The 22,343-nt window shown below is 43.2% G+C and overlaps 1 protein-coding gene across 1 annotated transcript; it reads right to left on the minus strand.

Annotated features, from left to right (window-relative positions):
- Positions 1-6,798: 6,798 nt before the first annotated feature.
- On the minus strand, positions 6,799-22,174 carry LOC129825652 (uncharacterized). The gene is made up of 2 exons (XM_055885845.1): positions 22,132-22,174; positions 6,799-7,778 (listed from the first exon to the last, which is right to left on the minus strand). The coding sequence occupies exons 1-2, from the start codon at positions 22,172-22,174 to the stop codon at positions 6,799-6,801; spliced, it is 1,023 nt and encodes a 340-aa protein (XP_055741820.1).
- Positions 22,175-22,343: the final 169 nt, after the last annotated feature.

Consider the following 22,343-nt stretch of genomic DNA (forward strand, 5'->3'; position numbering starts at 1 on the left):
AACATGTGTTAACATTGCCAAAGCAAATGAGGTAGACAATACACAAAAGTGAAACAAACAAAACGAATTAACAGTAAACATTACACATACAGAAGTTTCAAAACAATAAAGACATTATGAGTGTCATATTAAATATATACAGTGTTGTAACAATGTACAAATGGTTAAAGCACACAAGTTAAAATAAGTAAGCATAAATATGGGTTGTATTTACAATGGTGTTTGTTTTTCACTGGTTGCCCTTTTCTTGTGGCAACAGGTCACACATCTTGCTGCTGTGATGGCACACTGTGGAATTTCACCCAGTAGATATGGGAGTTTATCAAAATTGGATTTGTTTTCGAATTCTTTGTGGATCTGTGTGATCTGAGGGAAATATGTGTCTCTAATATGGTCATACATTGGGCAGGAGGTTAGGAAGTGCAGCTCGGTTTCCACCTCATTTTGTGGGCAATGTGCACATAGCCTGTCTTCTCTTGAGAGCCATGTCTGCCTACGGCGGCCTTTCTCAATAGCAAGGCTATGCTCACTGAGTCTGTACATAGTCAAAGCTTTCCTTAAGTTTGGGTCAGTCACAGTGGTCAGGTATTCTGCCACTGTGTACTCTCTGTTTAGGGCCAAATAGCATTCTAGTTTGCTCTGTTTTTTTGTTAATTCTTTCCAATGTGTCAAGTAATTATCTTTTTGTTTTCTCGTGATTTGGTTGGGTCTAATTGTGCTGTTGTCCTGGGGCTTTGTGGGGTGTGTTTGTGTTTGTGAACAGAGCCCTAGGACCAGTTTGCTTAGGGGACTCTTCTCCAGGTTCATCTCTCTGTAGGTGATGGCTTTGTTATGGACGGTTTGGGAATCGCTTCCTTTTAGGTGGTTGTAGAATTTAACGGCTCTTTTCTGGATTTTGATAATTAGCGGGTATCGGCCTAATTCTGCTCTGCATGCATTAATTGGTATTTTACGTTGTACACAGAGGATATTTTTGCAGAATTCTGCATGCAGAGTCACAATTTTGTGTTCGTCCCATTTTGTGAAATCTTGGTTGGTGAGCGGACCCCAGACCTCACATCCATAAAGGGCATAAAGGGTTCTATAACTGATTCAAGTATTTTTTGCCAGATCCTGATTGATATGTTGAATTTTATGTTCCATTTGATGGCATAGAAGGCCCTTCTTGCCTTGTCTCTCAGATCGTTCACAGCTTTGTGGAAGTTACCTGTGATGCTGATGTTTAGAATTTGTATTTGTTGTCCTGGCAAAATGACCTTTTTGGAACACCATTATTTTTGTCTTACTGAGACTTACTGCCAGGGTCCAGGTCTGACAGAATCTGTGCAGACGATCTAGGTGCTGCTGTAGGCCCTTCTTGGTTGAGGACAGAAGCACCAGATCATCAGCAAACAGTAGACATTTGACTTCATATTCTAGTAGGGTGAGGCCGGGTGCTGGAGACTGTTCTAGTGCCCTCGCCAATTTGCTGATATATATGTTGAAGAAGGTGGGGCTTAAGCTGCATCCCTGTCTCACCCCACGGCCCTGTGGAAAGAATTGTGTGTTTTTTTGCCCATTTTAACTGCACATTTGTTGTTTGTGTACATGGATTTTATAATGTTGTATGTTTTTTCCCCCAACACCACTTTCCATCAATTTGTATAGCAGACCCTCATGCCAAACTGAGTCAAAAGCTTTTTTGAAATCAACAAATCATGAGAAGACTTTGCCTTTGTTTTGGTTTGTTTGTTTGTCAATTAGGGTGTGCAGGGTGAATACGTGGTCTGTCGTACGGTAATTTGGTAAAAAGACAATTTGACATTTGCTCAGTACATTGTTTTCACTGAGGAAATGAACTAGTCTGCTGTTAAGGATAATGCAGATGTTAAGGCTGTCGCTTTCCTCATCCTCGGATGAGGTGAGGAGAGAAGGATCTTCTAACCAAAATGCGGGTTCAGGGAAATATGCCATCTTTATTATAAATTTGACAGCCACGAAACAAAACAAAATACTTTCAAAAATACAAAATAACAAAACGACGTAGAACGGAACCTGAACATAAACTCACATCACAAACGTAAACTCACGGACAGGAACGTTACATCGAAACACACGAACAGCCAAACAGTCCCGTAAGTGAAGAACACATCGACAACGACGAAAGACATCACAGGAGACAATCACCCACAAACAAACAGTGAGAATGCCCTACCTAAATATGACTCTTGATTAGAGGAAAACGCAAACCACCTGCCTCTAATCAAGAGCCATACCAGGCAAACCAAAACCAACATAGAAACAAATAACATAGACTGCCCACCCAAAACACATGCCCTGACCATAAACACATAAAAACAACATAAAACAGGTCAGGACTGTTACAGCAGAGGATTTTCCCAAGGTTTCTGTTGACGCATATCCCACGGTAATTATTGGGGTCAAATTTGGGGTGATCAGTCCTTGGTTCCAAATATTGGGGAAGATGCCAGAGCTGAGGATGATGTTAAAGAGTTTTAGTATAGCCAATTGGAATTTGTTGTCTGTATATTTTATAATTTCATTTTGGATACCATCAACACCACAGGCCGTTTTGGGTTGGAGGGTTTGTATTTTGTCCTGTAGTTCATTTAATTTAATTAGAGAATCCAGTTGGTTCTGGTAGTCTTTAATAGTTGATTCTAAGGTTTGTTTTTAATGATGTATATGTTTTTGCTGTTTGTTCTTTGTTATAGGGACAAAAAGATTGGAGAAGTGGTTTACCCATACATCTCTGTTTTGGATAGATAACTCTTTGTGTTGTTGTTTGTTTAGTGTTTTCCAATTTTCCCAAATGTGGTTAGATTCTATGGATTTTTCAATTACATTGATCTGACTTCTGATGTGCTGTTCCTTCTTTTTCCATAATGTATTTCTGTATAGTTTTAGTGATTCACCAGAGTGAAGGTGTAGACACAGGTTTTCTGGGTCTCTGTGTTTTTGATTAGATAGGTTTCTCAATTTCTTTCTTAGGTTTTTTCATTTTTCATCAAACCTTTTGTCATTGTTGTTCATTATCTTAGGTTGTCTGCTTGACATTTTTATATTTGATAGGGAAGTTGAGAGGTCAAATATACTGTTTAGGCTTTCTACTGCCAAGTTTACACCTTCACAATTACAGTGGAACGTTTTATCCAGGAAGTTGTGTAAAAGGGATTGAATTTGTTGATGCCTAATAGTTTTTTGGTAGATTTCCACCCTATTTTCCTTCCATCTACAGCATTTCTTAATATTATTCAGTTCCTTTGGCTTTGATGACTCATGATTGAGTATTGCTCTGTTCCAGTAGACTGTGATTTTGCTGTGATCTGATAGGGGTGTCAGTGGGGTGACAGTGAACGCTCTAAGAGACTCTGGGTTGAGGTTAGTGAAAAAGTAGTCTACAGTACTACTGACAAGAGATGAGCTATAGGTGTACCTACCATAAGAGTCCCCTCGAAGCCTACCATTGACTATGTACATACCCAGCGTGCGACTGAGCTGCAGGAGTTGTGACCCATTTTTGTTGGTTATGTAGTTGTAGTTGTGTCTAGGGGGGCATATGGGGGAGGGAATGCTGTCACCTCCAGGTAGGTGTTTGTCCCCCTGTGTGCTGAGGGTGTCAGGTTCTAGTCCGGTTCTGGCATTTAGGTCTCCACAGACTAGTACATGTCCCTGGGGCTGGAAATGGTTGATCTCCCCCTCCAGGATGGAGAAGCTGTCATCGTTAAGTATAGGAATTATATCAGGGGGATATAGGTAGCAACATGAGCACATGTTTCTCTGTTGAGATCATTTCCTTACTAATTTATAGCCAAATGTAAAATGTTCCTGTTTTGACTAATTTAATAGAGTGGGTCAGGTCTGCTCTATACCAAATTAGCATACCCCCTGAGACTCTCCCCTGTTTCACACCTGGTAGTTTGGTGGATGGGACTACCAGCTCTCTGTAACCTAGAGTGCAACCAGTGGGTCCTTCTCCTCTATACCATGTTTCTTGTAGGATGACAATGTCTGCATTACCGATTTCTTTGGTGAAGTCCGGGTTCTTGCTCTTTAGACCAAAGGCAGATGACCTCAGGCCTTGGATATTCCAGGATGATATAGTGAAGGCTTTTTGTTCCATAAAGTGTCCAATGTTGTTGGTCATGGTTTGGCCTCAGGCCAGTAAGTGTGAGCAGAGCCTGCTGAGCATCTGGTACATGCCGTTGGCTTGGGCGAGTGTAAGAGTGGGGGTTGGGCCTGTTTGCCCGCTCACTACCTGGGCGTATGTGTGACTTCCATGTTGATGCCCTCTTTCTCTCTCTCTCTCTCTCTCTCTCTCTCTCTCTCTCTCTCTCTCTCTCTCTCTCTCTCTCTCTCTCTCTCTCTCTCTCTCTCTCTCTCTCTCTCTCTCTCTCTCTCTCTCTCTCTCTCTCTCTCTCTCTCTCTCTCTCTCTCTCTACTCTATATATATATGTATATCTCTCTTATCCTGCCATGATCTCCCAATGATTAATGGTTAATTAGTACTTAGTATTTATTAGATCCCCATTAGCTGCTTCCAAAGCAGCAGCTACTCTTCCTGGGGTCCAAACAGAGTTAAAACAACTACATCACAACAAAACACAACAACAACCTACATCATACAATACATTATTACTCAATTATTGCAAATGTAAATATCAAATCAAATCACATTTTATTCACATATACGTGTTTAGCAAATGTTATTGCGGGTGTAGAGAAATGCTTGTCATAGCGAAATGCTTGTAAATATCAAATCCACAATGTGGATGTGTGTGTGTGTAGAGTGTGTGTGTTAGAGTGTGTGCGTGTGTGTGTCTGCACAGTCAGCGTTGAGCCGTGAGATGTTGATTTATCTGTTTAAATCTGTTTAAATCAGATTTTGCTGCTCGCTTGAGTTAGTTGATGTGGAAGAGAGTTCCACGTAGTCATGTCTCTATGTACTGTAGTACTGTGTGTTTCCCAGAGTCTGTTCTGGTGGCATGTCTTGTGGGGTATGTTTGGGTGTCTGAGCTGTGTGTTAGCTGATCGAACAGATGGGCTTCACTATCCCCCCACACACACGCACACACGCACACGCACACGCACACGCACGCACGCACACACACACACACACACACACACACACACACACACACACACACACACACACACACACACACACACACACACACACACACACACACACACACACACACACCACAAAGATTCCTGAAGCCCAATGGCGGTATTTCACACTGATGTACGAAGCATGTGTGTGGACTTCCCTGATTCCATTATACAACAAGGGATCTAGTGCATTACTGACGAGAGCAGAGAACAAAGCAGATTGTACCAGGAGGAGCCGTGGACACACACAGTAAGCAGGCAGGGGGGAGAGGGCAATGAGACGCAACACACACACATTAGAGACATGACAGGATAATTTCTCGGCCCCAATGTCAGCAGTCTTGAACCTCTACAGGGAGATGCTTTACACAAGATGACCTCCACTCCATCTCACCACGCCACCCTCCATCTCACCACGCCACCCACAGCCTTTACTCACAGAGAACAGTGGAGAGAGAGAGGGGAAGGAGAGAGAGAGAAAAGAGAGAGAGAGCGGAGAAGGAGAGAGATAGCGAAAGGAGAGAGAGAGAGAGGAGAAGGAGAGAAAACGAAAGAAGAGAGAGAGAGGAGAAGGAGAGCAAAAGAAAGGAAAGAGAGAGCGAAAGGAGAGAGAGAAAGGAGGAGAGAGCTCTGCATGTCTTTTCCTGATGGCTTTAATGCTGAGTGCCGGTCATAATTCATACACACACACACACACACACACACACACACACACACACACACACACACACACACACACACACACACACACACACACACACACACACACACACACACACACACAGGCCTCAGAGCAATGTTTTAGTGCCTTTGTGTCTTCGTGCCTGTCCTGACCCTCCATTCGGTCAGCAATGGAGAGATATATGGATGTGCAGAATGCTACGACCTTGCCACTCATGGTGCGTGTATGTGTGTGTCACGTCCTTTCTTGCGTGCAGCAGGGCAGTGTATCCTTGTTATCATCACCCCTCTCAATCCTTCTACTTTCCTCCCCCTCTCTCTCTATCTCTCTCTCTCCTTTCTTTGTGTCCCTTTATCTCCCGGGTTTATCCTCTTTCTGTTTCACCTATCCTCCTTGTGCCTCTCTATCTCCCTCCCCCTCTATATCCCTCCCCCTCTATACCCCCGCCCCCCCCCCCCCTCTCTGTCTCTTGGGCACAGTAACTCACCTCAGATAATTACCCTATCTCTGCTTGGTGGATGGAGGCTGACAAATGGTGGGGGGTGGAGCTGTGTTGATTACTCCCCCATCCTCCACAGGCGTGTGACACAGGGTCAGAGTAGGGTTAGTTGCTGCTTCACAGTAATATACACATATGTGTGCAAACAGAGTGCAGGTCACACACATACATGCTCGCACACCACAGATCTGACACACAGACATACACATTACAGTTCACCCACACTAACACACACAACCTGCAGGTCAGACTCACACATGCACATATTCCAGTGCTACATATACTCATCCATGCTGCAGGGGATGTAGGCTGTGCAGAAAGCAGTGGGGGATGTAGACTATGCAGAAAGCAGCGGGGGATGTAGGCTGTGCAGAAAGCAGCGGGGGATGTAGGCTGTGCAGAAAGCAGTGGGGGATGTAGGCTGTGCAGAAAGCAGCGGGGGATGTAGACTATGCAGAAAGCAGCGGGGGATGTAGACTGTGCAGAAAGCAGCGGGGGATGTAGACTATGCAGAAAGCAGCGGGGGATGTAGGCTGTGCAGAAAGCAGCGGGGGATGTAGGCTGTGCAGAAAGCAGTGGGGGATGTAGGATGTGCAGAAAGCAGCGGGGGATGTAGACTGTGCAGAAAGCAGCGGGGGATGTAGACTGTGCAGAAAGCAGCGGGGGATGTAGACTGTGCAGAAAGCAGCGGGGGATGTAGGCTGTGCAGAAAGCAGCGGGGGATGTAGACTGTGCAGAAAGCAGCGGGGGATGTAGACTGTGCGGAAAGCAGCGGGGGATGTAGGCTGTGCAGAAAGCAGCGGGGGATGTAGACTGTGCAGAAAGCAGCGGGGGATGTAGACTGTGCAGAAAGCAGCGGGGGATGTAGACTGTGCAGAAAGCAGCGGGGGATGTAGACTGTGCAGAAAGCAGCGGGGGATGTAGACTGTGCAGAAAGCAGCGGGGGATGTAGACTGTGCAGAAAGCAGCGGGGGATGTAGACTGTGCAGAAAGCAGCGGGGGATGTAGACTGTGCAGAAAGCAGCGGGGGATGTAGACTGTGCAGGAAGCAGCGGGGGATGTAGACTGTGCAGAAAGCAGCGGGGGATGTAGGCTGTGCAGAAAGCAGCGGGGGATGTAGACTGTGCAGAAAGCAGCGGGGGATGTAGACTGTGCAGGAAGCAGCGGGGGATGTAGACTGTGCAGAAAGCAGCGGGGGATGTAGACTGTGCAGAAAGCAGCGGGGGATGTAGACTGTGCAGAAAGCAGCGGGGGGTGTAGACTGTGCAGAAAGCAGCGGGGGATGTAGGCTGTGCAGAAAGTAGCGGGGGATGTAGACTGTGCAGAAAGCAGCGGGGGATGTAGACTGTGCAGAAAGCAGCGGGGGATGTAGACTGTGCAGAAAGCAGCGGGGGATGTAGGCTGTGCAGAAAGCAGCGGGGTATGTAGACTGTGCAGAAAGCAGCGGGGGATGTAGGCTGTGCAGAAAGCAGCGGGGGATGTAGACTGTGCAGAAAGCAGCGGGGGATGTAGACTGTGCAGAAAGCAGCGGGGGATGTAGGCTGTGCAGAAAGCAGCGGGGTATGTAGACTGTGCAGAAAGCAGCGGGGTATGTAGGCTGTAAAGCAGCGGGGGATGTAGGCTGTGCAGAAAGCAGCGGGGGATGTAGACTGTGCAGAAAGCAACGGGGGATGTAGGCGGGGAATGGGGAGATGGTAGGGCTTGGGAGGAAATAGGTTAGAAGGATTCTAGAGCGACGTGATTCACAGACTGAGCATGATCCCACCTCACATGGGGAATAACACAAGCTGGTATGTGTGAGTGTGTGATTGTGTACTGTGCACACATGAGAAAATGAGAGAAAGAGGGATATGGGTACCACTGCTGGCGTGATAAAGGAGGAGAGAGAGTGATGAGAGAACGACACCTTCTCAATTTCCAGTCAGATTATTCCACTTCCTCTCCCTCAAACAGCATCAGCCTCTCTCTCTGTCAGTCTGTCTGTATGTCTGTCTATGTGACTAGGCTGGTTTGGGAGAAGAGCGAGAATGACAGCGAGAGGAGAGAGGGAGACAAAAAGATGAAGAAGAGTTGTGAGAGATGGAGAGGGAACAGACAGAGAGAGAGAAGAACAGTGTCATGATGTTGGCCTGGGGGTAGGTTTATGACAGTCATAAATACCTCTTTCCCCCTTTTTCCCTCTCTCTACTATACTGATGTGACATAAGAAAACCCATTGGTTAACCTTTTCTCAATAGGGGGTGCTGTTGGCACTTTGTAATAATTTCGTTCCCAAATTAAACTCCCTCGTACTCAATTCTTGCTCGTACAATATGCATATTATTATTACTATTGGATAGAAAACACTCTCTAGTTTCTAAAACCGTTTGAATTATATCTGTGAGTAAAACAGAACTGGAGTTAGAGCAATTTTCCTATGAGGATGTGAGAATGCTGAAATCTGCAGGCTGTTCTGAGATCCGTTTATTAATTTGCCTGTCTTCTATTGGTTGAGATGCACTGCATACGCCTTCCCCTGGATGTCAGCGAATAGTGAGAATTGAAATGGTGTTGCTAGGCAGATCTGAGAGCTTATAAATGGGCTGGCAACGTGGGGTCCGTCCTTTGTTCTCTTCGCCATGACGCAAAAAGGACTTCTGGATGTCGTTCTAGAAAGCTCTTAGATATATCCGGCTCTGTTTTTATTCGATATAGGTGTTAAAGACATCATAATGTTGTTATTTTAAACCGAGTTATATCAGTTTATATCAGTATATTGCGATTTTTGGATATTTATTAGTGCTGAGTTTTAGTGAGTTGGGCACGTCTTTGCCACATGGCTAATGTTTACTGCTAATTCGAACATTGAAGACGACAATCTACAACGAGCAACGATTCTTTTGGAAAAAGGACAACTTGCCCAAGATTCTGATGGAAGCTCATCAAATAGTAAGAACTATTTATGATGTTAATTCGTTGTTCTGTTGAAAAATGTTAAACTCATATTCCGCCATTAATCTCGGTGCGGTCTCGCTTTAACCTGTTGAGGCTGGGGGCGCTGTTGTCACTATTTATGCTAATCGTGTAATTTTTGAAACGGCTTCCCACAAAATTCTTGATCGTACAATATGCATATTATTATTATTATTGGATAGAAAACAGTCTATAGTTTCTATAGGAGTTGAAATGTTGTCTCTAAGTGGAACAGAACCCATTCTACAGCAATTTCCCTGACATGGAGTCAGATTTCAGAAATGTTGGCCCCTGATCTGGAGTCAGTTAAAAGGCCACTGTTATTGCTATGAGTATACGGACACTGCTTACGTCTTCCCCTGGATGCCTTTACGTGATGACGATTTGAATGGGGTCGATTGCGCGTTCACAGGCACTATAAATTAAAAAACCCTGTAGCTAGCAACTCTTTTCTTGGTGCGTCATGCGCGTGGAGGACACCGACCCGCACCTGTTCCAAGCATTAGTGTTGGGAGTAATCTTTCTCCGGTCATGTTAAGACTCGTTATAGGAGTTAAAAACATCATAAGGTAGTTAATTTAAAGCGTTTTATAGCAATTTATATCCGTTTAGTGCGATTTTGGGACATTTATTTCTGAAACGCTGTGAATCGCTGGGCACGCTTCCAGTTCATCCCGAACGCAGTTGGCATTTCCACATGGCAAGAGGACAGCTTTCCACCAAAAGACGATTAGACCCAAGAAAGGATCCTTTGCCCAAGATACTGATGGAAGAACAGCTCAAAGTAAGACATTTTTATTATGATAAATCGTGTTTCTGTCGAAAAATGTTAGTGGCTTAGGACGCCATGTTTTTTGACGTAGCTTCGCTTGGCGCAAACTGTATTGAAAAGTAAGGATAATTTAAAAAATGTAAACCCGCGATTGTATTAAGAATTAAATTGTCTATCAATCGCTGTCCACCCTATATTTTTTAGTCACGTTTATGAGTATTTATGTATAAGAGTAGATCACTGTCTAATATGGCGCACCAACATTTTCTCACCAGCTGGGCTACTTTTGTCATTGTGTAACCATGATTTTGGTGGCTAAATATGCACATTTTCGAACAAACTGTATATGCATGTTGTAATGTGATGTTACAGGGGTGTCATCTGAAGAATTCTGAGAAGGTTAGTGAAAAAATAATATATTTTGGCGATGTTTACGTTATCGCTCACTTTGGCTAGAATTAATGCTGGGGTAATGTTTGCACATGTGCTATGCTAATATAACGATTTATTGTGTTTTCGCTGTAAGACACTTAGAAAATCTGAAATATTGTCTGTATTCACAGGATCTGTGTCTTTCGATTAGTGTATGCTGTGTATTTTTACGAAATGTTTGATGATTAGTAAGTAGGTAAACACGTTGCTCTATGTATTTATTCTAGTCCATTTGTGACAGTGGGTGCAATTGTAACCTATGCCATCTACCTGAAATATGCACATTTTTCTAACAAAACCTATCCCATACCATAAATATGTTATCAGACTGTCATCTGATGAGTTTTTTTCTTGGTTAGGGGCTATAAATATCTTAGTTTAGCCGAATTAGTGATAGCTACTGTTGTTGATGGACAAATAAAAGATGGTGGATTATGCTAATGTGTTTTTAGCTAATAGATTTACATCTTTACATATTGTGTCTTCCCTGTAAAACATTTTAAAAATCGGACATGTTGGCTGGATTCACAAGATCTGTGTCTTTCATTAGCTGTATTGGACTTTAATGTGTGAAAGTTAAATATTTAAAAAAAATATTTTTTTTGAATTTCGCGGCTCTGCCTTTTCAGTGGGGGTGGGGGGGGAGTGCCGCTAGCGGCACCCTCATCCTAGACAGGTTAACACACGCTGTATGTCATAGTAACGTTCATTTTAAAAATCTAACACAGCGATTGCATTAAGAACTAATGTATCTTTCATTTGCTGTCCAACCTGTATTTTTTTGTCAAGTTTAGGATTAGTTACTGATTAGATTAGGTGCCTCTCCCAAGATTTCTCCCGACATATTGTTGGCAGCTTGGCTACTTTTCTCATTGTATAACCACGATTTGTGCCGCTAAATATGCACATTTTCGAACAAACTCTATATGTATTGTGTAATATGATGTTATAGGACTGTCATCTGAAGAAGTTTGAGAAGGTTAGTGAAAAAAATTACATAGAGATTCTGGGAACATCAGAAGTTGGGGGGAAATGAACTATATTCTGGTAATCCGACCAACTGAACATATGCGGTGGTACTTAATAAGGTATATTATGTCAGTTCGGTTGTCATCTGAGACATTCTCATCAATGATAGGATGACATAAACTCTACTGTGGAAAGTCTAAACATCAGAGGTATCAGATTCACATGGAATTGTTGTTTAATTCAAATGCTTGAATATGAAATTATTTGTGAAGAGATGAAATGTAATTTTAGCTTCCAAATGAGAGATTTGGGTTTTCATAAGTTTGGGCCTCTGCTCAACCTGTGAAGAGACATGGGTAATAAACTTTTCAGACACACCCCTCTCCCTCCACTATGTAAAGCCATTGACAAAAATATAACTTCCTGTTCCGAGGATATGAGGGTGACGATCCCATGGCAGAATGGTTCAGATAGTAACTACAGAACTAAGCCAACATCAGCATGAACTTTGGTTGTGAATGGTATGAACTTTGAACTCGTATTCACTACTGAAGTGATACCTCCTAGCCGTTGAGTTAGCAACAGCTGCTACAAACGCAGGTTAGGAAGGACAGTCAGAGTATCCCGTCTACTACACAACGACGTTACTACAACGTATCCAGTGACCACCAGAGACATTCTTCAAAGGACAGAGGACTCGGTTTGGCAACACGGTCTTCCATCTACCACCAACCTACTGAAGCGCAGCTCAGAGTAAATATTTATTGCATTTTCCTTTTCCAAATGGGCGGTAATTTAGAATGCATAAAAACTGTATTTACGATAGCACAGCTTCGCCTCTGTTCCAGTCTCCCACTCTTTCACTAAAAGCCAGCCCCTTTCCTTTGTATAACAAGCTGTCATATCTGTTCCGCCCGCTAGGGATGTTTTCCTTTATGACGGCAATTTGTAATCAAGTTATAATTTAATTGTGTATGTGTGATTAGTTAGGTATTTAGTAAATAAATAATTAAACCCAATTTTGTATTGCTGATTCAACTTGTTAGCCAGGATTCTTGCAGATAACCAGGAATTTACAACTTTCAGAATATGAGACTGAAGAAAGATGACGATGTTGACTGCTATTGATGTAAAATATTGCTAAATCTTTAAGAGTTTATTCGGAAGACAACGGCTCTATAAATATTATTTTGTGGTGCCCGACTCTCTAGTTAACCTGTTGGGGATGGGGGCGCTGTTTAGACTATTTATGCTAATGTGGCTAATTTTTTAAACGGCTTCCCACAAAATCCTTGATCGTACAATATGCATATTATTATTATTATTGGATAGAAAACAGTCTATAGTTTCTATAGGAGTTGAAATTTTGTCTCTAAGTGGAACAGAGCCCATTCTACAGCAATTTCCCTGACATGGAGTCAGATTTGAGAAACGTTGGCCACTTTTCTGAAGTCATTTAAAAGGGCTCTGTCGTTGCTATGACTATACGGACACTTCTTACGTCTTCCCCTGGATGCCTTTACGTGATGACGATTCCAACGGGCTCGATTGCTCGTTCACAGGCCCTACAAATGAAAAAAACCTTTAGCTAGCAAGTCTTTTCTTGCTGCGTAACGCGCGTGGAAGACACCGACCCTCTCCTGTTCCAAGCATTAGTTTAGCCTGTTATATTTCTCCGGTCATCTTTTCACTCGTTATAGGAGTTACAAACATCACAAAGTAGTTAATTTAAAGCGTTTTATAGCAATTTATATCCGTTTAGTGCGATTTTGGGACATTTATTTTTGCAACGATGTGAAAAGTTGGAAACGCTTTTCAGTTCATCCCGAACGTAGTTGACATTTCCACATGGCAAGAGGACAGCTTTCCACCAAAAGACGATTTCTCCCAAGAAAGGATCCTTTGCCCAAGATACTGATGGAAGAACAGCTCAAGGTAGGACATTTTTATTATGATAAATCGTGTTTCTGTCGAAACATTTTAGTGGCTTAGGACGCCATGTTTTTTGACGTAGCTTCGCTTGGCGCAAACTGTATTGAAAAGTAAGGATAAATTAAAAAATGTAATAACGCAATTGTATTAAGAATTAAATTGTCTATCAATCCCTGTCCACCCTATATTTTTTAGTCACGTTTATGAGTATTTATGTATAAGAGTAGATCACTGTCTAAGTGGCGCAAGGACGTTTTCTTTACCAGCTTGTCTACATTTCACATTGTCTAACCATGATTTTGGTGGCTAAATATAAACATTTTCGATCAAACTGTATATGCATGTTGTAATGTGATGTTACAGGAGTGTCATCGGAAGAATTCTGAGAAGGTTAGTGAAAAAATTAATATCTTTTGGCGATGTTGACTTTTATCGCTCACTTTGGCTAGAATCAATGCTGGGCTGCTAATTGCTATGTGCTAAGCTAATATAACGATTTATTGTGTTTTCGCTGTAAGACACTTAGAAAATCTGAAATATTGTCTGTATTCACAGGATCTGTGTCTTTCGATTCGTGTATGCTGTGTATTTTTACGAAATGTTTGATGATTAGTAGTTAGGTAAACACGTTGCTCATTGTAATTATTCTAGTCCATTTGTGATGGTGGGTGCAATTGTAAACTATGCCATATACCTGAAATATGCACTTTTTTCTAACAAAACCTATCCCATACCATAAATATGTTATCAGACTGTCATCTAATGAGTTTTTTTGTTGGTTAGGGGCTATAAATATCTTAGTTTAGCCGAATTGGTGATGGCTACTGGTGTTGGTGGACAAATAAAAGATGGTGGATTATGCTAATGTGTTTTTAGGTAATAGATGTACATCTTTACATATTGTGTCTTCCCTGTAAAACATTTTAAAAATCGGAAATGTTGACTGGATTCATAAGATCTGTGTCTTTCATTAGCTGTATTGGACTTTAATGTGTGAAAGTTAAATATTTTAAAAAAATATTTTTTTTGAATTTCACGGCACTGGTTTTTCAGTGGGGGGGGGGGGGGGGGGGCCGCTAGCGCCACGCTGATCCTAGACAGGTTAATTACATGTACCCGATTAGCTCAATCAGGTGATATTAATTATGGAGAAAGTATTTTATATAATAGCATGTCATAGCAATTAATCCGGCATAGCCAAAGACACGACAACAGTATGGCGCCGACAGAGATGGTTGCCTCGCTTCGGGTTCTTAGGAAACTAGGCAGTATTTCGTTTTTTATGTATTATTTCTTACATTGTTACCCCAGGAAATCTTAAGTCTTATTACATACAGCCGGGAAGAACTATTGGATATAAGAGCAGCGTCAACTTACCAACATTACGAGCGGGAATACGACTTTCCCGAAGCGGATCCTCTGTTCGGACCACCATCCAGGACAATGGATCTGATTCCAGTAGGCGATACAAAACAACGACGCCGCAGAAGTGGCAGACGAAGCAGCCACCTGGTCAGGCTCCGTAGACGTGCACATCGCACACAGCTCCCGAGTATACTAGCCAATGTCCAGTCTCTTGACAACAAGTTAGATGAATATCGAGCAAGGGTTGCCTTCCAGAGAGACATCAGAGATTGTAACATACTCTGTTTCTCGGAAACATGGCTTTCTCGGGATATGTTGTCGGAATCCGTTCAGCCATTGGGCTTCTCCATGAGATTAACACCTCTCTGGGAAAAGGAAGGGTGGGGGTGTATGCTTTATGATTAAAGACTAATGATGTAATCATAACAATATACAGGAACTCAAGTCTTTCTGCTCACCCAATCTAGAATTCCTTACAATCAAGTGTCAGCATTTTACCTACCAAGAGAATTCTCGTCAGTTATAGTCACAGCTGTGTACATTTCCCCTCAAGCAGACACCAAGATGGCCATCAAGGAACTTCACTGGACTATATGCAAACTGGAAACCATACATCCTGAGGCTGCATTTATTGTAGCCAGGGATTTTAACAAAGCAAATTTGAGAACAAGTCTACCTAAATTCTTCCAGTAAATTGATTGCGCTACGCGCATGCGCAATACCCTCGACCACTGCTACTCTAACTTCTGCGACACATACAAAGCCCTCCCCCGCCCTCCCTTCAGTAAATCCGACTACGACACCATCTTGCTCCTTCCATCTTATAGGCAAAAACTCAAACAGGATGTACCAGTGACGAGAACCATTCAACGCTTGTTCGACCAATTGAAAGCCACACTTCAAGATTGTTTTGATCACGTGGACTGGAATATGTTCCGGTCAGCCTCAGAGAACTACATCGACCTATACACTGGCTCGGTGAGTGAGTTTATAAAAAAGTGCATTGGAGATGTTGTACCCACTGTGACTATTAAAACCTATCCTAACCAGAAACCGTGGATGGATGGCGGCATTCACGCAAAACTGAAAGCGATCCACCGCATTTAACCATGGAAAGAGGTCTGGGAATATGTCTGAATATAAACAGTGTAGCTATTCCTTCCGCAAGGCAATCAAACAAGCCAGTACAGGGACAAGGTGGAGTCGCAATTCAACGGCTCAGACACGAGACGTATGTGGCAGGGTCTACAGGAAATCACAAACTACAAAAAGAAATCCAGCCATGTCACAGACACCGACGTCACACTTCCAGACAAACTAAACACCTTCTTTGTCAGCTTTGAGGATAATACAGTGCCACCGTCGTGGCCCACTAACAAGGACTGCGCCCCCCCTCCCTCTTCTCCCCTCTCCTTCTCCGTGGCTAACGTGAGTAAAACATTTAAAAGTGTAACCCTCGCAAGGTTGCTGGCCCAGACGGCATCCTTAGCCGCGTCCTCAGAGCATGCGCAGACCAGCTGGCTGGTGTGTTTATGGACATATTCAATCGCTCCCTATCCCAGTCTGCTGTCCCCACATGCTTCAAGATGGCTACCATTGTTCCTGTACCCAAGAAGGCAAAGATAACTGAACTAAATGACTACCACCCTGTAGTACTCACTTCTGTCATCATGAAGTGCTTCGAGAGACTTGTCAAGCATCATATCATCTCCACCTTTAATGGCCAACCTAGACCCACTTCAGTTTGCATACCGCCCCAACAGGTCCACAGACGACACAATCGCCATCACACTGCACACTGCCCTATCCCATCTGGACAAAAATAATACCTATGTAAGAATGCTGTTCATTGACTACAGCTCAGCATTCAACACCATAGTACCTTCCAAGCATATCATCAAGCTGGAGGCCCTGGGTCTCAACCCCGCCTTCTGCAATTGGGTCCTAGACTTTCTGACGGACCGCTTCCAGGTGGTGAAGGTAGGAAACAACATCTCCACTTCACTGGCCCTCAACACTGGGGCCCCACAAGGGTGCATGCTCAGCCACCTCCTGTACTCCCTGTTCCCCCACGACTGCGTGGCCATGTACGCCTCTAACTCAATCATCAAGTTTGCAGATGACACAACAGTAGTGGGCTTGATAACCAACAACGACAAGGCAGCCTACAGGGAGGAGGTGAGGGCACTTGGAGTGTGGTGTCAGGAAAAGAACCTCTCACTCAACGTCAACAAAACAAAGGAGATGATCGTGGACTTCAAGAAACAACAGAGGGAGCAGCCCCCTATCCACTAATTGCTAAACAGCAATCACTAACTCAGAGAGGCTTCTTCCTACATTGAGACCCCATCACTGGACACTTTCAAAAATGGATCACTAGTCACTTTATACAATGCACTCTAAATAATGCCACTTTAAAAATGTTTACATATCTTACATTACTCATATCACATGTATATACTGTGTTTTATACCATCTACTGCACCTTGTCTATGCCGCTCGGCCATCGCTCATCCATATACTTATGTACATATTCTCATTCACCTCTTTAGATTTGTGTGTATTAGGTAGTTGTTGGGGAATTGTTAGATTACTTGTTAGATATTACTGCACTGTCGGAACTAGAAGCACAAGCATTTTGCCTCACTCACATTAACATCTGCTAACCATGTGGCAAATACAATTTGATTTGACTTGAGAAGGAGAGAGAGAAAATGACAGGATAACAGCAAGCTGTATGAATGACCTATACATCCTTGCAGACTGAACACACAGTGGGGGAGAACATTCAGCAGCCTCTCTTCTGCTTCCACTGCTGTTTTTCTCCTCTTCCACCACCACTTTGTCCCTCACGCCACACCTCCCTGCTGGTGTTTTCATATATACATTTTCTCTTTTTTACCCTCCTTTCTTTCTAAAGATTTCGAGAGAGAGAGTAGGAGAGAGTAGGAGAGAGTAGGAGAGAGTAGGGGGGAGAGAGAGAGAGAGAGAGAGAGAGAGAGAGAGAGAGAGAGAGAGAAGCTCTGCTAAAAAGAAGTGTCAACTTATTCACCTACACCTTCAGTCTCTCTTGTCTTACCATTAAAGGGGTGCAATGCATAGTATCACCATCATGAACCAAACCAACAACAAAGGATACAAAAAAAGAGAAGCCAAAAGAGAGGAGTGGGCCATGGTGATACATGACCTGCCAACAGGTCCCTCTCTGGTGAGTTTGAGCTCTGTGTTAGTGTCGCTGTTGTTGTTGGTATTTTGATGTGACAGACCAATGGGTGGTGTTGTGTTCAGGTCAATCTTTGCATGGGGTAATGTACCTCTCTCTATCTCTTGCTCTTTCACTCTCTCTCCAACGCTCTCTATTTCTCCTCTTAACACCCTTATCATCACCTGTGAGTCAGGTGTTCAGTCACAGCTCCACACAACAGAAAACCAGAGGGTGAGAGAAAGAGAGAGAGAGAGGAAGGGAAGGAGGGTGGACAAGAACAGTTATGCATGCTTTGCACATATACATTACACATGTCCATGTTTGTACGTTGTGCGCAACGCTACCACAATCAGTAGGCTGCACTGTAACTTGCATGAAGGATGTTCATCAAAGGAAATGAATGGGAGTTACTGGAAAACTCAACGACTCTGTGCAAGTGTGCCACTACAGCCATGACATCATCTCACTGCAGCAGTCACACAAACACGCACACACACACGTACATGCACACACACGCGAGAACACACACGCGCGCACACACACACACACACACACACACACACACACACACACACACACACACACACACGCACACAGGTATCATTTACAGCCACTCAGTTATCAAGTCTCTCTCTGTCACAGATCCATCCTCATGAGACAAACGTCAATTAGTGTAGAGCAGAGGCAGGTGTGTGTGTGTGTGTGTGTGTGTGTGTGTGTGTGTGTGTGTGTGTGTGTGTGTGTGTGTGTGTGTGTGTGTGTGTGTGTGTGTGTGTGTGTGTGTGTGTGTGTGTGTGTGTGTGTGTGTGTGTGTGTGTGTGTGTGTGTGTGTGTGTGTGTGTGTGTGTGTGAAGCAGAGCAGAACATACTACCACCTGATAAGGTACAGAGGTCATTATATAAGGAAGCTGTCCTGAAAGCTGGCCTCATATCACACATTATCAAAGCATTGTCTGTAGAGGATCAACACACTGATAGACCTTAACTCATAACAGGAAACATCATCAAACATTCTCATTGTTTACACTCTCAGTAAAACCACATAGTGATGATTCCCTTGCCTGATTACTGATTCAGTGTGTACGTGTGCTGCGTATGTGATTCCCATGAGTGGCAGTGGCAGTGGCAGAGAGAGACACATTTGAAATGTCTTTATTCTTTTGGAACACTTGTGAGTGTAATGTTTTTGTTTTGTTTATTGCACCTTTGTTTATGATCTATTTCACTGGCTTTGGCAATGTAAAGTTTCCCATGCCAATAAAGCCCCTTACATTGAATTGATATATATATATATATATATATATATATATATATATATATATATATATATATATATATATATATATATATACAACAGAACAAATGTTTGCTGTTATCCTGTTTATCTCACTCTGAACAGCTCAGTAGTTACTATATTTTTGACTGTGCTATTCTTTCTTTTTGCAACATGAAATTAGCATGTGAAATGAACATGTTATTAACATGCTAGCATGTGGAACATTCAGGGCCTAAACTCATTAACCTTTGGACTAAAGAGTTTGGCACGGAAGTTCAACAAAAATCTTAAAGATGTTGACGTCCTCATTCTGCAGGAAACATGGTGTAAGGCTGACATTGTCACTCACTGTCCCACAGGCTACAGAGAGGTAATTGTGCCGTCAGATCAAACCAAATTAAAACACAGTCAAAACAAAACTACATTACTTATTGGGAAACACAAGCACAAGCACAAAGCAAAATGCAGTGCCTTCTGGCCCTAAATCGACAGTACACCGTGGCTAGCTATTTGACCATGATTACTGATCAAAAGACCTCTCTGATGAGAGTAGGCTACCCGTCCTGTTGGGGGAGGATGCAGAGAGATGTGGGTTGGCAGCGCACTACATTGCTGCCTAACATAAGATGAGGGACAGTGTCTGACAGACCAATCAACCTGCACATGTCCTCTATGCTTATTGTTACTGTTCAATGTATGGTTATTGTGACCCTTGATTATTGTTGTTACTATTGTCCCTGTTGACAATATTGATTATTATTAATTATGGTAATATAGTAAATCTCCAATGCAATACGATGCAATATGTATATGTATGTGCAATATGTACATTGTTACGTCATGCCAATAAAGTGAATTGAATTGAGAGGGAGAGGGAGAGGGGGGGGGGGGGGGGGGGGGGAGCGTCACAAGCAGCTTGTGTGTGTCTTTTATCTTGATATTAGTTTGTCATATCCTTCCCTTCCTCTCTCCATGTCCATGTCAGTGATCTGCCATTCTGTAAATTTCAGGCTGGTTTTTAATGCAGGGACCAACTAGCCCAGCATACACTGAGAATGCTCTTTATATCACAGCTCAACACATGGATGATTCATCGACTGCATATTTAATGTGTGCGTGCTTCACTGACGTACCACATGGGATGGGGGGGGGGGGGGGCGGGGGTAAGAAAAACAGGATCAGTGGTGTCAGAGGAGACTCAGAATGTGGTTAATTACTACCAACGTTAGCGCCAGATTGGAGTGTAATTCTACCCTGTGTGTGTGTGTGTGTGTGTGTGTGCGTGCGTGCGTGTGTGTGTGTGTGTGTGTGTGTGTGTGTGTGTGTGTGTGTGTGTGTGTGTCTCAGAGAGTGAATGAGAGAGAGGAGAGTGTAGCTGAGTTGGTAGAGCATGGATGGCTCTTGCAATGCCAGGGTTGTGGGTTTGATTCCCATGGGGACCAGCATGAAAAAGTATGAAACATTTATGCACTCACTACTGTAAGTCACTCTGGATAAGAGCATCTGCTAAATGACTAACATGTAAATAGAGAGAGAAATAGTCTATATGCATTTGTGCTCTTGACCTCCCTGACAATGCCATCAACAATAACTTAAATCCTTCTGTCATTCAGGCTCACTTCATCACTGACGCACACTACACTGTATAGTGTAAGGAGAGAGGCTAGAGGCATGGAGAGATTACCTGGAGTTAGCATGTAGCCATTGCAGGCTGGGGATTGGAGAGACATTGTGGCTTCTTTACTTCAGCCCCATTACTTGTAATGACAGGTTGGCCCTCTGCCTCCGCACGCAACTACACTGAACGAAAATATAAATGCAACATGTACTGTTGGTCCCATGTTTCATGAGCTGAAATTAAAACCCGGAAATTTTCCATACACATAAAAAGCTTATTTCTCTCAAATAAATGTGCACAAATTATGTTAACATCCCTGTTAGTGAGCATTTCTCCTTTGTGAAGATAATCCATCCACCTGACAGGAGTGGCATATCAAGAAGATGATTAAACAGCATGATCATTACACAGGTGCACCTTGTGCTAGGGACAATAAAATGCCACTTTAAAATGTGCAATTATATCACACAACACATTGCCACAGATGTCTAAAGTTCTGGGGGAGTATTTCTGTCTGTGATAAAGCCCTTTTGTGGAGAAAAACGAATTCTGATTGGCTGGGCCTGGTTCCTCAGTGGCTGCACCCCTGCCCAGTCATGCCCAGTCATGTGAAATCCATAGATTAGGGCCTTCTTTGGACTGTAATATAATGTAATATAATACATTTTAAATACGTTGTACGTTGCGTTTATATTTTTGCTCAGTATACATTGTATACACAGGAGTGACACACACGCATACTGTTTGCAGTGGCTTGAGGTGATGAGAGAGAGGAGAAAGAAATAGAGAGTCAGAGAGGGAGAGGGATAGAGAGAGAAACAGAGAGTACAGAGAGGAAGATAAAAAGACAGACAGTGAAACCTAGAGAGATAGCTAAGTTCAATATTTGTGCAACCCTATGACACCCAGTATGCCTATAGGCAGCAGACTGGTCTAACTGGCTGAATCAGTCAGCTAGTCAGTCAGCCAGCTCTTCTCTTCTGGGCGTTCCTTTTGAACTAACCTAACCCAGCTCTGATCTCACTGCTTTGATACTGGCCTGTCTGAGTCAGCCAGCTAGGCCATTGACCTCATAATTTGTATCTGATGAAAACCTAACCTCAATTGACATCTGCCCAAATACCTAACCTCTGACCGTCTGAGCTATCAACGGTACGATCTCCTGACCTGGGGGTGCGTCCAATTTCAGCATTGTTTGTCAATGTTACGTAACAAAGCTCAGTCCGTTAGTTTACAGGTGTACTCTGTGTCTACTAACAAAGCACAGGGATAAACAGTGCAGCTAAACATGCTTAGGTGTGTCCCAGACCCACTTACCCCCAGGCTCCCCTCCCTTCCAAAAGGTCAGGATTCCTGACATGTTAAGCCCAGCATGTGTCTGTGTGTGTGGGGTGTGGGCTGCATGGGGCAGATTTGGAGCCGTGACTGATGAAGTGTTTAGGAGCGACCTGTGCTGTACATAATGTTCTGTACATTCTCTTCTCCCTGTGTCGCAATAACCATGGAAGAGTACCCACCTCAATTCTCAG

Source organism: Salvelinus fontinalis, chromosome 27 (genome assembly GCF_029448725.1).
Source record: "Salvelinus fontinalis isolate EN_2023a chromosome 27, ASM2944872v1, whole genome shotgun sequence".
Taxonomy (NCBI): Eukaryota; Metazoa; Chordata; class Actinopteri; order Salmoniformes; family Salmonidae; genus Salvelinus; species Salvelinus fontinalis.